Source organism: Anguilla rostrata, chromosome 9, assembly GCF_018555375.3.
Source record: "Anguilla rostrata isolate EN2019 chromosome 9, ASM1855537v3, whole genome shotgun sequence".
NCBI lineage: Eukaryota > Metazoa > Chordata > Actinopteri > Anguilliformes > Anguillidae > Anguilla > Anguilla rostrata.
The window spans coordinates 40,099,930-40,121,831 of NC_057941.1; the positions used below are offsets into that span (position 1 = coordinate 40,099,930).

At 41.5% G+C, this 21,902-nt stretch overlaps 1 protein-coding gene across 2 annotated transcripts in view; it reads left to right on the top strand.

The window, feature by feature from the left end:
- LOC135263757 (transcriptional coactivator YAP1-like) overlaps nt 1-21,902 on the top strand; it is a 51,958-nt gene that overhangs the window by 25,225 nt on the left and 4,831 nt on the right. The window contains exons 3-7 of one of the 2 annotated variants that reach the window (XM_064352118.1): nt 6,344-6,459; nt 10,394-10,507; nt 15,177-15,331; nt 17,070-17,203; nt 19,986-20,104. In XM_064352118.1, coding sequence (XP_064208188.1) covers nt 6,344-6,459; nt 10,394-10,507; nt 15,177-15,331; nt 17,070-17,203; nt 19,986-20,104 — 638 coding nt within the window. Of the gene's footprint in view, nt 1-6,343; nt 6,460-10,393; nt 10,508-15,176; nt 15,344-17,069; nt 17,204-19,985; nt 20,105-21,902 lie in introns of both variants that reach the window. The other variant, XM_064352117.1, reaches the window with a different exon arrangement.

Consider the following 21,902-nt stretch of genomic DNA (forward strand, 5'->3'; position numbering starts at 1 on the left):
AGCATTCTGGCACAAAATGGCTGACATGCATCTGCCAGGTGGGTGCTGTACACTGATGGTTGAAATTAGTTTTCCCCACTCTTCAAGTGCTTGGAAATCCAGACATGAAAGCTGATGTTCAAAAACAATTGTTTCTAGTGGAACACCAGCAAAAGCTAAAACAGAAAAGTCTATAAATAAATTTCCAATACACTAACATGGTGGACTGTTCAAGTGGAGAGCTGTGGAGAACAGCAGTGTCCGTTTCTGGGTGTGCTTCAACATTACAGTGCTAAATTTAAACGCTTGGTTTCAAAGAATTGAACCCATTGCTAATGGAATCAAAACCCACAAAAATACCTGCTGTGCCCCCAAGTTTTCACACCCCTGCTATAGACCAAGGCCTCTGGTGTGATGTTTTATATGTTGGTGATGGTGAATGACCACAAATTGGTGCTCGCTTTCCCACCTCTCTGGATTGGCTCGATTTGTGTGTGCAACTCCATGATCCTCAGCCCAAGTGCTTGGAATTACCTCAGTGTGCTTACAAATGCACTGAACGAAATTCAGTTTATCTTGATCTGTTCAAAAATGCACATTTACTTCTTTTCCACCCCCAAGATGCTATGTACATTTTTCAGGTGAGACATTAAATCAAGTTTCTGTCTTATTTATTGTACGTCACTTTGGATAAAAGCGTCTGCCAAATGAATGTAATGACTGGTTGTCATTGAAGATCCCATGGCGCTTTAGTACATGAGTAATAAAAAAAAATGTAATGATACCTTTGATTTTTAGAGCACTTTCATTGCATCACAATCTTAGTGTGCTTCATAGTGGGTCATAAGGGGTGTCCTGGCAAAATTTCCAACCTGGCTTTCTCAACCTGGTCACCTACTAGTTTTGCTAGTTCTACAATCCCCTCCCTCTCCACCTCAGTTGGTAGGCAGAGCACTCTGGCACAAAATGGCTGCCAGGCATCAGCCATGTAGGTGTTACACATTTGTGGTTGCTACAGCTTTCCCTCTTTAACCGTGAAAAAGTTAATATTTTCTCTCTTAAGTTAGATCAGCTTCCACATTGTTCACCCAGGCCTTTCAGTCTCTGTCTGAAAACCTAAGTAGTTTCAACCTGCATGGGGTGAAAAACCTTATATCAACAGCAGACTGCCTCAGAACTGAAAGCTGCTTGTCCACCCTTCATTTTTATTTTTATTTTGTCAGAAGGCATTGTGCTACTAAGCTAATGTACTATTAGCTAATGTTGCAACTGTTATTAAGGAATACATGCAAGGTCATAGCCCTGGTTTTCTGAATATAGAGTATTTCCGATTTGGTGTGTGGGAGAAAAAGAAATTACGTGGACATGGGACTTGCAGACTAAATTTGGCTTGGGATGAAGGCACTCTCTGCTGTTTACAAGCAAGTTCTTCTGCATAAGAAATATAAAAAGATCATTTCAGAGGGGTGCTCATTTGCTGAAGTATATATTTTCACTTGGGTGGGCAAAAGACTAATTTGGTTTTTAACTGCCCAGGGACATGAAAAACTGGAAATGTACCTTTGCAAAGCTATCTACAAACAACAAGGATGACACAACACGTTATACAGAGCCATGTGCCATTTTAATAAATCAATTTGTTTTGGGTGAGAAAGTATCTATTTGATAGCATTGCAGCCAGACTGAAGGAGTTTAACTGGGTTCGCACTGGGCTGTGTTCTGAAGCATACAGGCTGGTGGGAATTTCAAAGCACATGCATTTGAAGGAAGCCCAATAAGTTCTTGTTGTATTATGAGCTGCAGTTGCTTTCAGTTACCTAAGCAATACAGTGACTAACTGATGGAGCTATTATTTGTAATACTTTATTTTATAGAGGGTATGCACATGACGTCACCACGGGCAAAAGTGCTGCGGTTACACCCACTGAGTGGCAGAAAGACTATGAGTGACAGCGTTAGCATTCAGCTTGAATGCTGCGAATACACAAAAAACACCTAGAATGGGAAAGAGCTGTTGTGCGATTGATTGTACAAATAGATTCAATAAGAAATCAGAGCTATCTTTTTACAGACTGCCGAAAGCTAAAGAAAAGAGAAGCAGATGGATCGCTGCAATTCGCAGAAACAATTGGAATCCAGGCACTGAAACGTGGATTTGCGGTTGTCATTTTGTGTCAGGTAGGCTATGTTGGATTTTTGGGTAAAATCATACCTTAAGTTATGTACTGTATTGACTACTCATCAATTAAATATTTAGCATCTTTCATTTATATTCTGTGTAACTGTAAAGTTTTTGTCAGCATTTATTAAAAAACATTCATGATGATGAGCCTTGTGTTCTACAAACAAATGGGGGATGGTTAGATCGTATTAGCTAGCCAAACATATAAATTATTAAGGTATGATTTTACCCAAAAATCCAACATACCTGACACAAAATAACAACCGCAAATCCACGTTTCAGTGCCTGGATTTGAGTTGCTTCTGCGAATAGCAGCAATGCATTTGCTTCTCTTTTCTTTGGCTTTCGGCAAAAGATAGCTCCGATTTCTTGTTGAATGTCCACGGATCACTGGTTCTTTGGTAAGTTGTAAGCATCGCTGTCGAGTCCAACTGCCTTCAGTTTAAGCAGATAATCGTTTGTTTTACTCCCGGTTTTGCTGTTTCCTATACTAAAGACAGCCATGTCGCAGCATGTTTTGCCACTCAGTCCTGACTGAGGGGGCGTGTTCTGGTGGGAAAGTGACGTCAATGCATACCCTCTATACGTATACATGTCTTCTTGACATTGGACAAATGAAAGGGATTTGGAAAAATTAATTAAAATTATTTGGCATGCACTTCAAGAACCACTCAGACTTCACAAACACATTCACCTGGAAGATTGTTTTCAACTGTGCTTGTGTGCACACATATATGCATGTGATTTTTTTTTAACCATCCTAAATGCACAGTATTTCTTAAATTTTAGAATTGAATGAAAGAAGCATATTTATGTCTACCCTTTAGCATAGCCCATCTGATGGCTCACAGCTGGAAAAGGTCTGGTTGTCAAACAGTGCAAAACAAAGTACATTTTCCAGAGGGAATTTCAATTCAAATAATATCATTCAATTCAAGACAAGTAATGAGTGGGCATTTAGTTAATTCATTGAATGGCCATTTTTCTGTCCATGATTTGAATTTTATTTCCTGAACTCAAATGGAATTGACCCCAACCCTGATAGCAAACTCTTCTGATAAATGGAATATTTTAGGAGGCTCTGGTGCTGTATTTTTGATCTATAAGATTTCACATGAATTTCAGATAAGCTGCATAAGAAACAGAGTATTATAGTAAGAAAGTAAGAAACATAAGTATTATAAAATAGTGTGCCTAGAGTGGACTTCAAAGCAGCACTTTCGGTTTGTATGTGCTGGAGTCGGTATACAAATTTTGTTCCCCCGTGCAACGGAGTTCTGGGATTGGAGAATGTGGAAGCCCAAAAACAGTACACCACCACATCAGTCAAGGCACCACACGCCTTTAGGAAAAACATGAAAAAACGATCATCCCAGGGTGTGCATTTCAATCACATTCTGCTGTTGTTGAATACATAGGAGGTCACTGAACACCGAAAGACTGACCCAGTAATATTTTATTTTACCAGGGATGTCACATTGAAATTTACAACTATTGTCTATTGTTCCTCTGCTGGCTTTGTGCGAAAAACTGATTTTTTTCCCGTAGGAGATAAAGTATCTAGGCCTGTATGTCTTTCTGTTTTCTGTGTATGCACGCATGCATGAAAGCGTATATAGTCATGTGTGTAAGCATGTGCAAAGTTATGACCGCATGTCTGTGTGGTTTCATGCATGCATACATGTATGTATGTGTGTACGTACGTATGGATGCATGCATGTATGCGTGTACGTATTTATGTACATATGCATGCATGCCTGCGCCGCTAACTGACTTCACAGTAGACTGGAATACAGTGTGGCTCTGCACTTCCCTTGCTCTGGCCACTGTAAATTGCAGCCGCCCACAGTGAAACGAACACTAAGCAGAGATTTCCTCCTCAGACTTCCTGTGCTGTAATTAAAGTGTACTTTCCAAGATCCCACCACTGTCCCCCTCTGCCCACACTCCCAAACTAGCAACAGCTTGTGCCATGTGGACAAACTTGAGCTGTGATGAGACCCCCCCCCCCCCCAATATTACGGTCAGCACTATTGTAAACATCTAAGTTTCCAGTGTGGAGAGGGGCAGGGCAGTACGGAGGACAGGAGGAGAGGGGGGATCATGGAATGAAATTGGAGAACAGTAGCTCAGTCAGCCAGTCATGTTCAGAGGGATTGCTTCCGTAGTTTCCCCCCTCCTGTTCTCCCTTCCTCTCTCCTTTCCTCCTGAAGGGGCCCCTTCAGTCTGTGTCAGAGCTGTACTCCCTTGCTTTCACTGACGGGTATGAAGGTGGGGCAGTGGCGGTGTGCGGTCAAGGCAGGGGGAGAACTTGGCAGTTCCTTTGATCAGAGAAAAGAAAATCAAGAGGCTGTATGCTAATGAATGTGTGTGTGTGTTTGTGGGTGTTCACTCAGCCATACATCCAAACTCACACATACTTATAAGGCAGACACTGCACAATATAATATATGCTCATACTTGGAGCCTCTGAGTTTCATGGCTTTAGCATACAATGGTACTCAAGCGTGGAGACAAAATGAGACGTTGGCAATTGAAGTATGCACGTGTCATTTTTATTATGAAAACATTAAGTGTAAAATAATAATATTGATTTATGAGGAGTATGTTGCCAGACATGGGTCAAAGGTCAAAAATGTTTGTATTTTGATACCGTCTGATAGAATTTGAAAATGCTCCTGTTGGTCCCTTTGATTTTCAAAGACACACGTCATAAACTTAACGTGGAATCATTTGAAAGAACGTGTTTTACTCTGAATATCAGTGGATATGTTGGTGTCAGCCTAGCTTTCTGTCAGTCAGTCTGCCAAAGTTTACCTCTGTTAGTCCAGTTTTCCATCAGTCAGCTGAAGTTTGTTGGTCTTAGCCTGGTTTTGAGTCAGGATGTCAGTAGAAGTTGGTTGGTGTTCACCTGGTTTTCTGTAAGTCAGGCTGCTAGCTAGCTTGCCTGTGTTAGTCCAACTGGAAAACAGTAAACAATAATGCTGTGAATGCTGACATAGGAGGGTCTTCATCACTGTGTGCGTATTTGTGCGGGTGTTTGTGAGTGAATGATTGTGCATTCGCATGTGTGCACACCTGTATGTGGATGAATGGTAAATGGTAAATGGACTGCATTTATATAGCGCTTTTATCCAAAGCACTTTACAATTGATGCCTCGCATTCACCAGAGCAGTTAGGGGTTAGGTGTCTTGCTCAGGGACGCTACGACACGCCCAGGGCGGGGATCGAACCGGCAACCCTCCGACTGCCAGACAACCGCTCTTACCTCCTGAGCTATGTCACCCCGAACATATGTCTACATATGTGTACATCTATGCGTGTACATTATGTGTGTGCGTGCATGTGCATGTGTGTATGCTTGGTAAATCTGGAGTTCCTCTGGGGGCATGAGATTGTCTGTGTTTTCTTCAATTGGACCCCTGAACACCAGGGGTCTCAATAGCTCTTGCAGTTCTTGGCTGAACATTGTTGATGTCTGCTTCTGTGAAGCCTATGAAATTACTCTGGGTATCATTGCAGGAATCCAAATATTTATCCCTGAGCTTGCTATTGTACAGTCCTTGCAGTGCTGCAGGGCTGAGACTGAGAGTTCCACAGTTTGTTCCCATCTGCAAAAGCAAGCAGCCTCAGAGTAGGGTGGTGGATGCAAATTTGGTGAACTTTTGCCTCTGGAAAATTTTATATTTCCCAAACTACAACCAAACATGAATGAGAGTTTAAGGGGTGCATACCATCATTTGTGGAAAGCTGAGTGGGTGTTAGCAGCGTGTCTGACAGAGGGGCAGTTTTTGGCTCTCAAAGCCGTCAGTCTTTTGTCCATCTCTCGTCTGGGCTGGAAAATGGGCTTAGTGATTCATACTATAGCAAATTATGTTTTGCCACATTTGCCACCACAATTGCTAGTATGCGTTGCATATATTTAGTATGGGATTTGTCTTCATGAAAAACTGGCTTCCATATTTGGTGTAGAGCTGGCCTCCATCTCCACACCCCTATAGAAATTGAATGTACGGCCATAAATAAATATAATAATTACATATATATATTTCGTAACAGGGCATTGGAAAAAAATGTAATATCTGAAAGCAATAATAAGTGGCATATGTCAGTTGTTCTAATTCTGGTATGCTCCCCCCCTCCTCCACTCTCTCTCCCTTTCTCTTGCTCTCTCGCCTTAGCCACCTGGACCAGACAACCACCTGGCAGGACCCACGCAAGGCCCTCTTGCAGATGAACCAGAATGCCCCTTCCAGCCCTGTGCCCATGCAGCAGAACATCATAAGCCCTGCCTCCGGTGAGCAACTGACCCAGCACCCAGCCCTGGCCAGACAGAATCCAAGCCAAGTCTGTATGCTCCCCTGGTATATTCTTACAAAACAAACCAGCAGGGTCTAACCAGTAGACTCTGCTGTTAGGGTTTTTGTGGTCGTACAAATTGTTTGTTGGTATTGTTTTGAAATTTTGTCTTTTGGGGTTAATGTATTCGCTTTAATCCCATGGAAAGTGTGTTTTTTTTTAATGTGCCAAATACCAAGCGAATGGCCTTTTTGTAAATGTTTTATAAATATAAAGAACATCCATCTATATATACATCAATACATCATATACACATATATACATCAAATTTAAAACATTGGTCCTAGCATACCAGGCAGTCAAGGGATCAGCCCCAGCATACCTCCACAAGATATTCAAACCCTACATGCCAGCCAGATCCCTCCGTTCTGCTACCTCAGGACGCCTGGCACCTCCCCCTCTTCGCACCTGCGCTTCCAGAACACGTCTCCTGTCTGTTCTGGCCCCACGATGGTGGAATGACCTCCCCGTGGAGGTCAGAACAGCTGAGACACTGACCCATTTCAAGCGACGACTGAAGACTCACCTCTTCAGGCTGCACCTCTCCTCATCCCTCCCTACCTCCCTGTAATCTCTTAAATGACTGTAAGCTTAGGGTTGTAACTTGGTAGCTGTTTCGTCGGTGACTTAAGCCGCGTTTCCACCGCAGGAACTTTACCCCGGAACTAGGAACCTTTTGAGGAACTCAGTGCGTTTCCACCGCAGGAACTAGGGTCTAAATTTAGTTCCGGGGGCTTTATTTTACCCCCAAAAAGTTCCTGCTCGGGGGGTAGTACTTTCCGAAAGTACAGGAACCTTTTGGGTGGAGCTTGCAGCGCTGAACATTTCTGATTGGTCGGGTACTCGCAGCATTTTACTCGCAGCTTTTTCTGACTGCCGTAATTTTACTCCATTTTACTGCCATTCTTCAATTCCACGAAAAGACCAGGAAGACTATGGACTAATTTATGGTGCATGGTTCGCATCTGGAGGGCACACTTCGCTGCTCGGCTAGCAGTAATTTCGAAGGAAATGGCTGTACCACTACTAATTTAAATTTTCACGCAAGTCCGAGTTTTCGTTCTATTCTTGTCATTTTGCGATTAGCCTATATGTAATTGACGATGAGAAAGTAATCAAACAGCTAATTGTTTACAAAGTGTGCATGTTTTCTGCTGTTGTTGCCAGTTATATTGGAAATGTGAATGCATTCTGTCGCCTCGGATGTCAAGACATGAAAGTGAATGTTCGCATAAAAACATAATGAATGTGTTTGAGAGGAAACAGTTACAATCTGACTATTGGCCTGTTATATCCTATTTGTTGCATAACAACGGTCCAAGTTCAACTACCAACGACAGTTTTGCTTGACAACGGTAAAATATGCCCAAACGGCTGCAGAAGAATATTTCAATTCCAAGTGATTAAATAGATAAAAATCAATAAATACAAAAGTAACCATATATAGTCATTGTTGGTAGCCCGTTGTATATAAGTGGAATAAACCCCTCCGGGCTGTCCCGGTTATTAGAAAATAATGTGGGCTACTTCGGTGGTAGTATGGGGTTACAGAAGAAATCATAGGACAGATGGACCGACGACAACGTCGCTTTTTCATACGTCAGTGGGCTAATTTGCCTAATCTTCGCAGGACTTTAGACCGCGGTGGAAACGCAGACAACCATTGGCTGAAGGAACCTTTTAGTTCCTTGAAAAGTAGTTCCTGGGACTGAAAGTTCCGGGTACTTTTGGTGGAAACGCGGCTTTAGTTAATGCACCTGTCTTAACTACTGCTTGTATTTTTCCATAGACTGCGTTGTTGCTGTTCTCGTTTGTGTTAATGTTAATCAGTTTAACCTTCAGGGTCCAAGTTGAACTATGCGGTTGTTCCCTGCACTTGGACCGGTACTTCTCTCTAGGGTTTTCGTCATGCTTGTTCCTGGTTATGGTTATACACTTTGTTGTACGTCGCTCTGGATAAGAGCGTCTGCCAAATGCCTGTAATGTAATATACTCATGTCCAAGAAATGCGGCCTTTGAGTTCTTTTGTTGTGCTTTGGTCATCAAGGTGTCTTCTGGTATCTTCTTCAATGGAATATAACATGCATGCATGCTTGCAGCCTTGTCCAAACCCTTCTCTTTATGCTTAAAGCCTAAAAGTCTGTTGGAAGTATGAACCTTTCTTTGGTCAGATCTTCATTTTTACCTTGTCAGTATCTCTAATGCTTAAAGTAGGTGTACTTAAAAACCTCCTGGTACGTGTACTTAATGAGTCATGTCTATAAATGTTTTAATAAGGAGAAAAAACTGAGTCAGAAAGAGCTGTCTTTGAACATCTTCTGTGAGTATTTAGCAGGTTCTTGCACGAGTGCCAGAGTTACTTTTGTTTTGACTTCTTCCTTCCAGTTGCATGTCAAAACATGCAAGACATGTTCTTATCATTTTTCTGTTTCAGAAACTGGGGATGATGACTGTTGTTTGCATTTAAAGGCGACTGTAGATTGTGGATTTGTTAGGTGAAATTACATGGGGTTTTATGCAGCCACTGGTTGTATGTTCCAACTAATCTTTTACTTTGTCTAGCGCAGTAAGTTATATTACATCTTTTGTAATAGCTATCCAAGGCCATAATAAGTCTCAAGAATTGCCAACAAGTAAAAATTAAATTAATATTCTTACTTTGAGAAATTAGGTATTCTGATATGGATTTATGGTCAGTATGGATGTATGGTCAATATGAATCATCATTGCAGCAAATTGGAGTACCTTTACCTCACTTTTGCAGAGGGGAGGAATCAGTAAAATGTCGTCATGCATGTGCAAAATGCAGTCCCACATGTGCAAAATTGGACACATTTAAGGTATCTTTACAACTTTTACCACTTGTATTGGCACTTGCCACCTCAGCTCTGTGTCTTCAGAGAAACCTCTTTAGACGGCTTTGTTGTGTGAGAACCTTCCCCAGGCAAAGGTATGTTTGTCGCAGAACATGTCTGGTCTTGTCTAACGTGCTGGGGTGTTTGGGGAAACTGGCATGGCTGGGTAACCCCTTTGCCTCTCCCCTCCACACCCTGAGGGTGTGTCCTGGCAAATGTTACAACACAGTATATCCCTGTCTGGGGAGTGGGGGAGGGAATAGATCATTCACCTGCACCGCAACAGGTAACATACCATAATGAAGGCCCTCCTCTTTAAAGGCAGTCGTGCCAAAAGTAAAGCTGTTCAGGTGGGTATCCCCAGCCTTTCAGAAGTGCCGTGTGCATTGCACATGCGTTGTACTTTGCATTTCCTGGGGTTTTCATACACTTTTTTTCCTATTTATAATTTTTAAATGATTTTAGGCATGTGAAATCGTAAATGCAACTTAATGGATAAATTGCCCTTCAAATTGCTCTAAAGTTCCCTTCAAGTGGCAGGAGTAAATTGTCTGTAGTTATTGATATAGAATATATTTTATATTTGAGATACTGGATTTTACTTCAACAAGCAATAGGCTCCATCACAATTTATGTTACAGCAGTGCAACTTCAATTTCCCAGAGATTTTAGTGACTAAATATCTACACCCAAAAAATCGTTGGCCTTTACTGAGTGACTAAACAAGGGATTAGCAACCGTAGATTTGATGAGGAAGTCGGATAGTCTGCACTGGCATTCCTTCACTCCTATGCATGTGACTATTCTAGGAGGTTCTGCTGGTAACAGAAGCTTCTAGTCCTTTGTTCCTTGCGTGCAAGATATTGATGTTCTTTGTGGGAAATGGTCTGTAACTCTTAGTTGATATTTGAAAAGAGCCAGAAAATCTAAACAGTTCAAGGTCAGCAGAGGTGGAAACCAAAACCTCCCCCTGTTTGGAATAAGTGTTGAACATCCCGCCCATCTCTCCTGTCCCAGGGCCTCTCCCTGATGGCTGGGAGCAAGCCATCACCTCTGAGGGGGAGATCTACTACATCAACCACAAGAACAAAACCACCTCCTGGCTGGACCCCCGCCTCGACTCGCGTTTTGGTGAGCTTGGACCACTGAAATTCCGAAATTCTATCCAAATAGCAGGAATTATTTTTCCTGCACCATAAGCCCTCAGTGTGTGGAACAGCTTTTCAGGCCACGTAGTATAGGCAGAGACCCTCAGGGTGTTCTAGTCCGGGCTTGACGCACTGCTGCGTACTCTGTAGTCTGTAGGTAAATGGTGAGTGTGGATAGGCTGAATGACCTGCTTTCGCCTTTACAAGTACTTCATCCAGTGTTTAAAAAAATATATATAAAAACCAGCAGTGTGGAACCAGCAGGCAGAATGATGGGAAATGAGGTTCTAGCTGGCCTCTCTGTCAGATGCAACACAATAAAGGGGGAGTGGGCAGTGTTTTTAGGGTTTCAAACCTGTTTATTTACGCATTTGTCTGCTGTTGGGGGTTGAAAGAAAGCTCAGTTCATCATTCACTGATTTAGCGATCACCACCCCCAACCCCCCCAGCCCCCTCTGGGCAGCACATTCTCTCCACTTCCTCTCAGTGGCATAAATTTGTGTCAATTTTCACTTTTTTTTTCAATTAATCAATGCACACTCTGCAGCCCTCATACATGCCCCCATTAACGCACATTGTTTTTCTTCTGTGATGCTCCCATAGGTATGCTTTACTGTGCCAGACTGTAATATATATGCATAACAACACACTTTTCTTTTTTGTCGGGGGGTGGGTGGGGGTCCCCTCATACTCTGGTTTGCCTGCAGTCTGATAGGCAGAGCTCCTACAACAGCCTGTTGCAGAGGTGGGGCCACTCTGGGAAGGGTCCCCCCATACTTAGCCTTACTGTAGCATGTGGGCTGCTGGAAAAGGGAGCGGAGCTCCTTTAACGGTGGGCAGGGCCTTTGCTGGCTGCGTGAGGCCCAAGGCAGGGCCGCCGACTCATCCAGACAGACTTGAGCCTGTGCCAGAGTCCTTTTACTCCCTGCTCCAGAGCTGCTAATTTGTTCCAGACCTTTGGTGGTGGGAGGGGGGAAGCAGGAGGAGGAGATGGAGGGAGAGAAACTGAGGAGGAGATCGAGGTGTGAGGCCACACGGAAGGGAGGTGCATGTGAGCCTTGGAGGCTGGCTGGCAGGCAGGCCCGACCGTGTTTGTTTTCCAAGCTGCTGTACAGGGGAACATGCTCCAGTAGATGAGTGTGTGTGAGGGCACATGGTCTGTGCAGGGGAACATGCTCCAGTAGAGGAGTGTATGTGAGAGAACGTGCTCCAGCAGAGGACTGTGTGTGAGGGCACATGGTCTGTGGTCTGTGCAGGGGAACGTGCTCCAGTAGAGGAGTGTGTGTGAGGGCACATGGTCTGTGGTCTGTGCAGGGGAACGTGCTCCAGTAGAGGAGTGTGTGTGAGGGCACATGGTCTGTGTAGGGGAACGTGCTCCAGTAAAGGAGTGTGTGTGATGGCCCTTTTTCATTGCTGTACCGTACCGTGCCGTGAAACCATGCTTACAGGTTCTGGATGTGTCTCCATCACCCACAGAAGCATACTGTGAATAGTTCTTGCAACTAGATTTTGCCATCCCTCCAATGCGGTACCTAAAAAAGGTCCCAGGAACTAGCAGTTCCGGTAATCACCGATTGGTCTAACACAAACCTCCTGTGAATCCGAGCAAACCAACTCCCAATCCTTTCTTAAATACCAGGTCACTACAAATTAGTTTGACAAATTTGAAAGAAATGTCCCCCCTCTAAGGGGACAAGGGGACCCAAACTATGCCATAAAAATTCCCCCCAGGGCGTAACAGAGCCGCCGGACCCCCTCAGTATAGGGGTCAAGCATTCAGGCCTGTACCATTCTCTTGTTGTATGCCACACATGCACTTGTACCCTTTTTGAGAATATGATGGGGGATGACTCATCTGATCTCATCACTTTTTTCCACATCTCTGTAGACCAGTGCCTATAGTTTTTTCACCACTGAACTCTCAGATGTGCATTTGTCTCCGTAATGAGGGGTTATGCAATACTACTATAATATTCCACCCTATGTTGTTTTCCTTACATATCGAACTAATGCACAAGCATCACGGTCATCGAATGTGCGCTTTCGACCACAATTTACGACTCTATTTAATGATGTTTTTCCCATAAGCCACGTTTCCACCAAAAGTACCCGGAACTTTTAGTCCCAGGAACTACTTTTCAAGGAACTAAAAGGTTCCTTCAGCCCATGGTTGTCTGCGTTTCCACCGCGGTCTAAAGTCCCACGAAGATTAGGCAAATTAGCCCACTGACGTATGAAAAATGGGGCGACATAGCTCAGGAGGGGCGACATAGCTCAGGAGGTAAGACCGATTGTCTGGCAGTCGGAGGGTTGCCGGTTCAAACCCCGCCCTGGGCGTGTCGAAGTGTCCTTGAGCAAGACACCTAACCCCTAACCCCTAACTGCTCTGGCGAATGAGAGGCATCAATTGTAAAGCGCTTTGAATAAAAGCGCTATATAAATGCAGTCCATTTACCATTTACCAAGAAGCGACGTTGTCGTCGGTCCATCTGTCCTATGATTTCTTCTGTAACCCCATACTACCACCGAAGTAGCCTACATTATTTTCTAATAACCGGGACAGTCCGGAGGGGTTTATTCCACTTATATACAACGGGCTACCAACAATGACTGTATATGGTTACTTTTGTATTTATTGATTTTTATCGATTTAATCACCTGGAATTGAAATATTCTTCTGCAGCCGCTTGGGCATATTTTACCGTTGTCAAGCAAAACTGTCGTTGGTAGTTGAACTTGGACCATTGTTATGCAACAAATAGGATATAACAGGTCAATAGTCAGATTGTAACTGTTTTATATATCCTCTCAAACACATTCATTATGTTTTTATGTGAACATTCACTTTCATGTCTTGACATCCGAGGCGACAGAATGCATTCACATTTCCAATATAACTGGCAGCAACAGCAGAAAACATGCACACGTTGTAAACAATTTGCTGTTTGATTACTTTCTCATCGTCAATTCCATATAGGCTAATCGCAAAAATGACAAGAATAGAATGAAAACTCGGACTTGCGTGAAAATATAAATTAGCAGTGGTACAGCCACCGTTTGCTTTCCTTCGAAGTTACTGCTAGCCGAGCAGCGAAGTGTGCCCTCCAGATGCGAACCATGCACGATGAATTAGTCCATAGTCTTCCTGGTCTTTTTGTGGAATTGAAGAATGGCAGAGTAAAATTACGGCAGTCTGAAAAAGCTAAAGGGACGATTACTAGAATTAACCTGTTATTGTACCCTGACAAAAAGTGCGGAAGGTGATTTCCAATTTGCTTTTACTGTAGGCTATCACCAATGTGAATTACGCAGAACTACCGCATACCTCACATAACTGTATCAAACGTTTTGAGTCAATTACAACGGGCTAACAAAGAAAATCCGGAAGAAAATATTCAGCAACCGAATTAATCCGTTTGAATGTTTTGGTACGTAATATGCTGTCCCAGCACGAATGCTTAGCATTTTATAAAACGAATAGTAAAGCAAGAAAATAACAGAAGAGCACACGTTATAATTCCAAGACATTGGCAGGCTATAACCAAAACTAGGCTACTGCGCCGCATAACATACAAGTTTGATTTTAAGTTATTATGAAAATAAATCCGTTTGCGGCTGGAGATTTTTAAACATGGCGGCTGAAAGTAAAAAAAAATAACACTGCAAGTAGTCGACCAATCAGAAATTTTCAATGCTTGCGCCCCACCCCAAAGGTTCCTGTACTTTTGGAAAGTACTACCCCCGGAGCAGGAACCTTTTTGGGGGTAAAATGAAGCCCCCGGAACTAGTTCCTGTGGTGGAAACGCACTGAGTTCCTCAAAAGGTTCCTAGTTCCGGGGTAAAGTTCCTGCGGTGGAAACGCGGCTAAAGATGCAGATGTCACTTTAGTCACTGTTCCTATTGAAACACTAGCCAGTTGAGCAGTCTTTGTGACTGAAGCTCCTGCCATCTGTGCCCCAATAATGATCCCTCTTTCACTTTGATATATTCCTCTTTTTTTATACATGCCAACACATTACATTACGTTTATTTGGCAGGTGCTTTTCCAAAGCGACTTACAATAAGTGCATACCAAAGGTAATTGAAACAACTACAAAAAACAGGTCCGATAAGGTACAATACTAATTTTGTACTGTTGCCACAGAGCATTATAGGTTAATTGTATCATGCAATACACCTGCTTGGAAGCATTATCATTATGTTTCTCCACTCATTCATTCAGGGTTTTTCTTTAATTTACCACCTGTATATATATCAGGGGTGCACAACTCTTGTCCTGGGGGGTTCATGCTGGTTTTTGTTCCAACCGATTACCTTAGTTTTAGTTTTTTGACAGCTCTATAAACTAGGCTGGTTAACTCCTGGACTTGAGCACAGTAAACTATTCAGGGTGTGCTTGTAGTGTGCAGCTGTAGCTGGTGCTTATGCAATTTTAAGATCAAGATATGATTGAGCTAATTGAATAATTAAGAAGAGAATTTGTCACTAAATCCTGAAACGGATCGGCCCTTGTTGTGCACCCCTGATATATATATATGTGATATGGCCAGAGCATGCACATGAGGTTGCCAAAACTCGTGCTTGTCAGACCCAAAGCTTTCACACAAGGGTCCGATAATGTATGTGCCCCGACCTCCTCTTGCTCCACCCAGCTCTGAATCAGCAGCGGATGAACCAGAGCGGCCCGGTGAAGCAAGCCCCGCCCCTGCCCTCCAGCCCCCAGGCAAGAGTGAGCCAGATGAGACTCCAGCAGCTGCAGATGGAGAAGGAGAGACTGAGGCTGAAGCACCAGGATCTGCTTCGGCAGGTGAGACCCCAGGTCAGAAACCCTGCTTATTTTTTTATTATTTACCGATCCTGACATATTGTGAAGTGTTTCAATGTGTGGATCATACATTTTATTGCAATATATTTTCTGTACATACCATTTCAATAAGGGAATATAGGTTTAAAAAAAAAAGTGATAGTGATAAAACATGCAGAGCCTCTGCTAAGCAAGTTGGCCCGCTTCCAGCTATGTCTGAAAAGAGGTATTAGTTTCCATAGAAACAAGATGTCACAATTTCAGGGGTTGCCGTACACCCACGAGTAGCAGGAGTCAATGGAGGTATTGTCACAATCCAATTTTATTTAATTTTTTTAAGTGTACAAGACATTTTCAGTTTGATTTGTCCTCTGCTAAGCCCAAATATACACTTAAGTAACATGTCCTTATGCAACCCTGTTGGGAGGGGTTAGGAATCATTCATAAGGAAGCAGATTTCTTGAGAAAATGCCACAAAACTGCCTTTTGCAGAAAAGTGTGTTATTACTCAACCTTTCGGCAACAGTTGGAATTTTAATTTAACTCTGAAGGGTAAGTCTGAGGCTATAAATGTGTTTGGCCTTATTGTTCAACAGTATAATACAAGGAACTCTTTTATGAGATATTTTTAGTCTCTTTGGTTTTCGTTTATTTGAGCTCAGATCTCTCCGGCTTACAAAAATGTGCAGGGTTTCTTAGAGCCAAGTTAAAGTGTGGCTATAGCCAAAACACACAGCACTACTTGGATGTAAGAGTGCAGAGGATTTTTCTTTTTCAACATTCATCTTAACAGCCAAAAAGCAGCATAAATTTTGAACAGCCAATGTTGGGGGGGGGGGGGGAACCTCCAGACTGGAACATCGTGTCCATTTGTTCCAACCCCAACAGACTCGGGTCTTCTGGTTCAATTTAGCATTCTTAATAAAATGCGTAATATTCTACTTTTGTGAAAAACAAAATGGAGGGTAAAAGGCTGTAAGTGCCAGTATTTTATATGTAGCCATTCTTCTAAAAGGTAGTAATAGTGGAGGGTCCAGCCAGAGTGTTCAGAATCGAAGCCTGGCTGGGCCTGGGCGGCAATTATCCATGCTCACTGGTACTCACAACTGCATGTCAAAATACTCAAAATTGTGGTTCTTGAAAGGGCAACCTTAGATGTTATTTAGAAGAAAAAAAAATCTGTAGTTCACCTTGCAGTTATCATATGACATCTTTACCTGAAATAAATGTGTGGTTGTGCTGTACCAATTACACAATATTGGAATGTTGATGTTGATGAAAAGTTTTTTTTCACTTCACTAATAAAGTTTACAAATAACATTTAAGAATGTATCATGTTTTTGTTGAAACTTCTTACCAGTTAAAGTTTGCCTAATTTTACCAGCATCTATAGAGTTGAAGTTTTTGAAATATACATTTTACCCAGATCTGGTTTGGAAACTCGTGAAACTCATGATCAGTGTTGGAGGTTGGTTCTATTTAATTTCCATAAGAACATTGTGGGAGATTTTCAATTCATGAACTGAAATCAGTTGCTTTCTACTAAAATTGCATTGACCACCTGAATTGGCTGGATTGAAATGGAACAGGCATCCTGAACTAGCCGATTTGAATCCAACTGATATTTTGAATCGGCTGGTTGAAATGGCTGAATTTTACCCCAAACAAGGAAAGATGCAATTTAGCAAAGATGAGGTTATTTGGCCCCATTTGCTCAAATGATGTGGATTCCCACTTACAGGAACTGGCCCTGAGGAACCAGCTGCCCACCAGCATGGAGCAGGATGGAGGGACCCCCAACCCTGTATCCTCACCAGGCATGTCTCAGGACATCCGGACCATGACCTCCAACAGCTCAGACCCATTCCTTAACAGGTGAGCCCAGCCCTCCAAGGCCCTTATGTAAGACCTCTTCCTCAGTTTTGATGCTACAGGAGAGCTTACTTTGAGCACTTACACTGTAAAAAGTCTTGTGGTAACCCTAAATAATCAACTCTCCTCCTGCAATGCAGCAGCGGTGAGTTGGGTGTGTAGATTCTTTTTATACAATATCCAAAGAATCCTCCCTTTCCTTAGCACCCTCTTTACACAGCTCTTGGTCTAGGTCCTAGTACTCCTATGCCTGAACTATTATAATTTCCTTCTTGTTGGTCTTCCTGCCTGTGCTACTAAATTCCTTCAGCTAATACAGAATGCTTCCACATGACATGTGTGCCCCAACCTACTTATGTCATACCTCTCCTCATCTCATTGGCTGCCTGGTACAAGCTCACATCCAGTTTGAAACTCTGGTGCTAACCCACAAGGAATTAATGGAAAAAGTGATCTAAAGCACCCCTCATCTTCTTTGAAACATGGTGGTGGTAGTGTTATGGCTTGGGCATATATGGGTACCACTGGAACTGGCTCACTTGTCTTTTATTATTTTAACAATGATACAATTGTTGTTTTGGTTCTGTACTCCAGCACATTGAATTTGATATGAAACAACAAATATGAGGTAAAAGTGAAGACTGTTGGCTTTAATTTAAGGGTATTTATATCAATATCCAGTGATCCATGTAGGAATTATAACCGTTTTTATACACAGTCCCCCATTTTAGGGGACCAAAAGTGATTGTTGTTTCATATCAAATTCAATGTGCTGGAGTACAGAACCAAAACAACAATTGTATCATTGTCCAAATACAAACTGCACTGTATACTTGCTGGTCTGCGAATTTGCCAGTTCTGGCATTATTACTCAAATAAATCAGGTATGAATTTAGTTATGTTCTCCTACACCATAAATTGCTCTGGTAAGAGCATCTACAAAATTGAATGTAACACATTATGTAAAATTGGAGTCAGGAGCACAGACAGTTTGGGAAACCACTGGGTTAGTTTAATTCACATGTTCAGAAAAGAAATGTCAAATCTGGTGTCAATTTTACGGAGATGACATACGAGAAGCATATGTACGCTTTTTCAGGCATTTATGTTTGGCTTGGTTGGGGGAATATCTAGATAATTTCAAATCATCACACCAAGCCTTTGCCTCCAAACATTGAACAGGGAGAGGAAACCATTGTGAGAGTTCCCTCACAGAAATGGTAGACCCCAGTTAGTGAAGCAGGAACTCATTATAAATCAGAGCCTTTTCTGTTCTTCTCTCCCACTCACACGTTTTTGAAGTCCCCATCACTAGAGGAAAGCACTGTAGATTTGTCTGAAATTTCCAGGAAGTTGATGTCAGTGGTCAGCATGCTAGGATATTGTAATAAAAGTTTGTGACAAGCATTCACAGAAGCTTGCATGACGAAATAGAGGGCTCTTTGCTAAACAAGTAAACAGTTTAATCCTAACTCATAGCACATGGCTGTGACTCATCGTAGGCCTGTTAGAGCTGTGCAATAGCCCCCTCTGCTGGAGATTCAATTGTGTGTACCACATGGAGACAGTACCGTTCTGAACAAAGTTTGTGTTTGAAGCCAAGAGCGGCAGCTTTTAAATTTATTTTGAAGATATAATTATTATTATTTCAATTCCTTTCACTCCATTCTGGACCATGCTGATTGCATTTGCAGATATTGGTGAGTTGCAGATGTCTAATGGATGTTCTTTCTCAAGAAACTCTTTCCTCAAAATGACATTTTTTCCCACAATTTATTATACATGAATAAAGTTTGGGAAAGTGATTGAATGCCTGATTGCTAGGTTCTTTTTTTACACCAATTCCTGAAAGAGGGTAGATGTGAACCCTTACGAGGCTAAGCCACTCCTCTGGTTTTCTCAGCCTATCAGGTTGTACACAGAAATTATTCAGCTATATGTGCACTGTCTGCAGACAGCCCCCTGTGGCCTCAACCATCCTGACTTTGCTGGTCTTATAAAGCCAAATTATGGCTTTTCATTCAGCAAACAATTAACATAAGCCCACACTACCCCCCGATTTGGTCAAAATCATGGAAAATGACATCTGCTGTTACTGGGTGCCAGCTATTCTATGGTCCACGTGCTGAATCCTATTTCCAGCAGCAGTGGAAAGTTGGTTCACAAGCGCAGATGTGCTGAAAGAAAGAAAATTATTCTAAAATACCTGACAAACCTTATTCAAACAAATATTAAGGGACTCTCAGAATATGCACTTTAACCACATATGAATTGTTTGATTACTAATCTAAAATTGTGGAGTACAGAGAAAAATATTTCTTAGCCCCAAACATTATGTAGGACACTGTGTATGTATATCTGTCCTCTATATCAGCCACGTTGTCCTTGACTACTGATACTGATATGGTTCAAAAATGCAAATATTTATCCAATGTATCAGTTGTCCAATATATCTTTCAGACTCTTTTGAATATTGGTGAAAGTCTTTTTTAAAATTTGTATTTAAGGTTCAGCTATTTAAGATGAACCCAGGTCTGATGGTGATTTGACATGAAACATTTAATATTCACAACCGTCAATTCAGATTGTATTTGTAGGCAGATATGAGGTTATAAACCTTTAAATAAAAGCAATAGAGCGGGAATATACAGCTAAACTGAGTGTATGACTGAAAATATTTATCTCTGGTTATCGTCCTGGAGACAGTCTGTAAGGTGTCTGAACTCAAGCAGATATGTGTGACTGTTGATTATTTATTTTATTTTATTTCTTAAATAATTTACAGTGCCAGCGGTAACTTCCACTCCAGGGACGAAAGCACAGACAGCGGACTGAGCGTGAGCAGCTACAGCATCCCCCGCACGCCCGATGACTTCCTCAACAGCGTGGATGAGATGGACACAGGTAGGTGCCATGGAAACGCGTCACTGGCAAACACCTCCCAGCTTTGGTGAGCAAACAAATTTAGATTATTAAGTCTGTGCTTCAGCCGATGTCAGAATGCGTACATGTAATTGTTGGACTGGCTCTTTGGCACAGGTGTTCGGGAATTTTTCTCCAATGGTCTTTATTTCAAGGCACTTTTGGGGATAAGACTGGTATGGGGAGAAATTAGTGTCAGCTGAAATTGCATAACTTGGAATTTGTGTTTATTTGAAATTGAATTTTGTCTTCATTGCCTTTCATTGCAATTCTCACTTAATTTCAAGATAGAAATTCCAATTCAATACACTTTAAAATTCAGATCTTAGAGTTCAATTTAAGTATTCGGTAACACATCTGGGTATTTAAAAAAGCAACAGGCAATGATTCAGTCGAACTGCAAACGGTGATCAGAACGTTAGGCAGAGCCAATATTTTTTAAATACTTTTTTTGGTATTGGGGTGACATGCATAACATAATGGAGCTTGATGCCAAGTTTGTAACCATGGATGACTAGGGACAGAACTTGCAACTATGCAATGTAAAGCTCTGTGAAGTTAGCCAGAACAAGCCAGGTTTTAGGCATCCGGTTTGTATTTGCAAACTTTTTCTACCATTAGTAAAGTTATTGTTGCATTGTTTGAGATTAATGATGAAAAATTAATGTGGTTTGAATTCCAAGAAAAAAAATGTACTAAAAAAAAGTACAAAATTGAAAAATGCATCATTTCACATTTTACTATTCCTGTTTAATTCTACCTCAACTTCATAAATCATTTACATATTGTAAGAAATATTACCATATTGTGCCAGTTTTCTGCTCTTCTTGAAACAATGTGTAAAGAACTCAGAATATCAGATTTTTTAAATAGTTAATTATAAAAGGTAAAATAAATAAAACAACTCATTTTATTCATGAGGTTTATAAATTTTGAAAGTGTATTCAATTTGAGTTTTTAATTTAAATTAAGTTAAAAATGCAATTAAGACTGAATTCAAGTTATTACATTTAATTTCAAACAGTGACACATATTTTTGCAATACTAATTCAAGTTATGCAATTCACACTTAATTTCTACTGGCACTGATTTCTGCCCACACTTAAAAACTCTGAAATGCAATGCTCAGAGATGTGATTTTTTCCTCATCTTGAATTTATGATTTTGAGACCTCAATGGCTCAACAGTATTTTTGCTGTTGTATATATATATATATATATATATATATATATATATATATATATAGTATTTTTTTACAATATATTAAAGCATTTAGTGTCTTTAGAAATATTCACTCCCTTGAAGGTTTTACGCCTTATCGGTACACCAAATTGAAATATTTTCCCCTTCACCAACACGAGTGAACACTTTTATGATGGAAAAAATATTTTTAATCAACATTTTTTAAATGACACACTTTTTGTCATTTTCTCATTTAAAAATGTATTCAGCCCAAACAAGTTGATACTCTGTAGATAGGCTTTTAGTAGATATAACAGCTCTTCTTCCAATCCATTAAATGCTCCTTGGAGAAGTGACGAGTGAAGAGGCTACTGGAGGAGACATGTAACATATAAAGGATCCACCTCGCAACATCTGCCACGTCTGTAATTGTGATGTAGCTTCAAACTGACACTTGACTTGAAGCAAGGACATTCTGTTTGCCTAATACATGTTGCCTCGATTCCTCGGTCCTCGTATGTTATCCTTGCATTTCTTCCTCGCGTCCTACCATTAGGTGGAGCTAAGGAATGAGCAAAGGACACGAGGAAGAGATGCA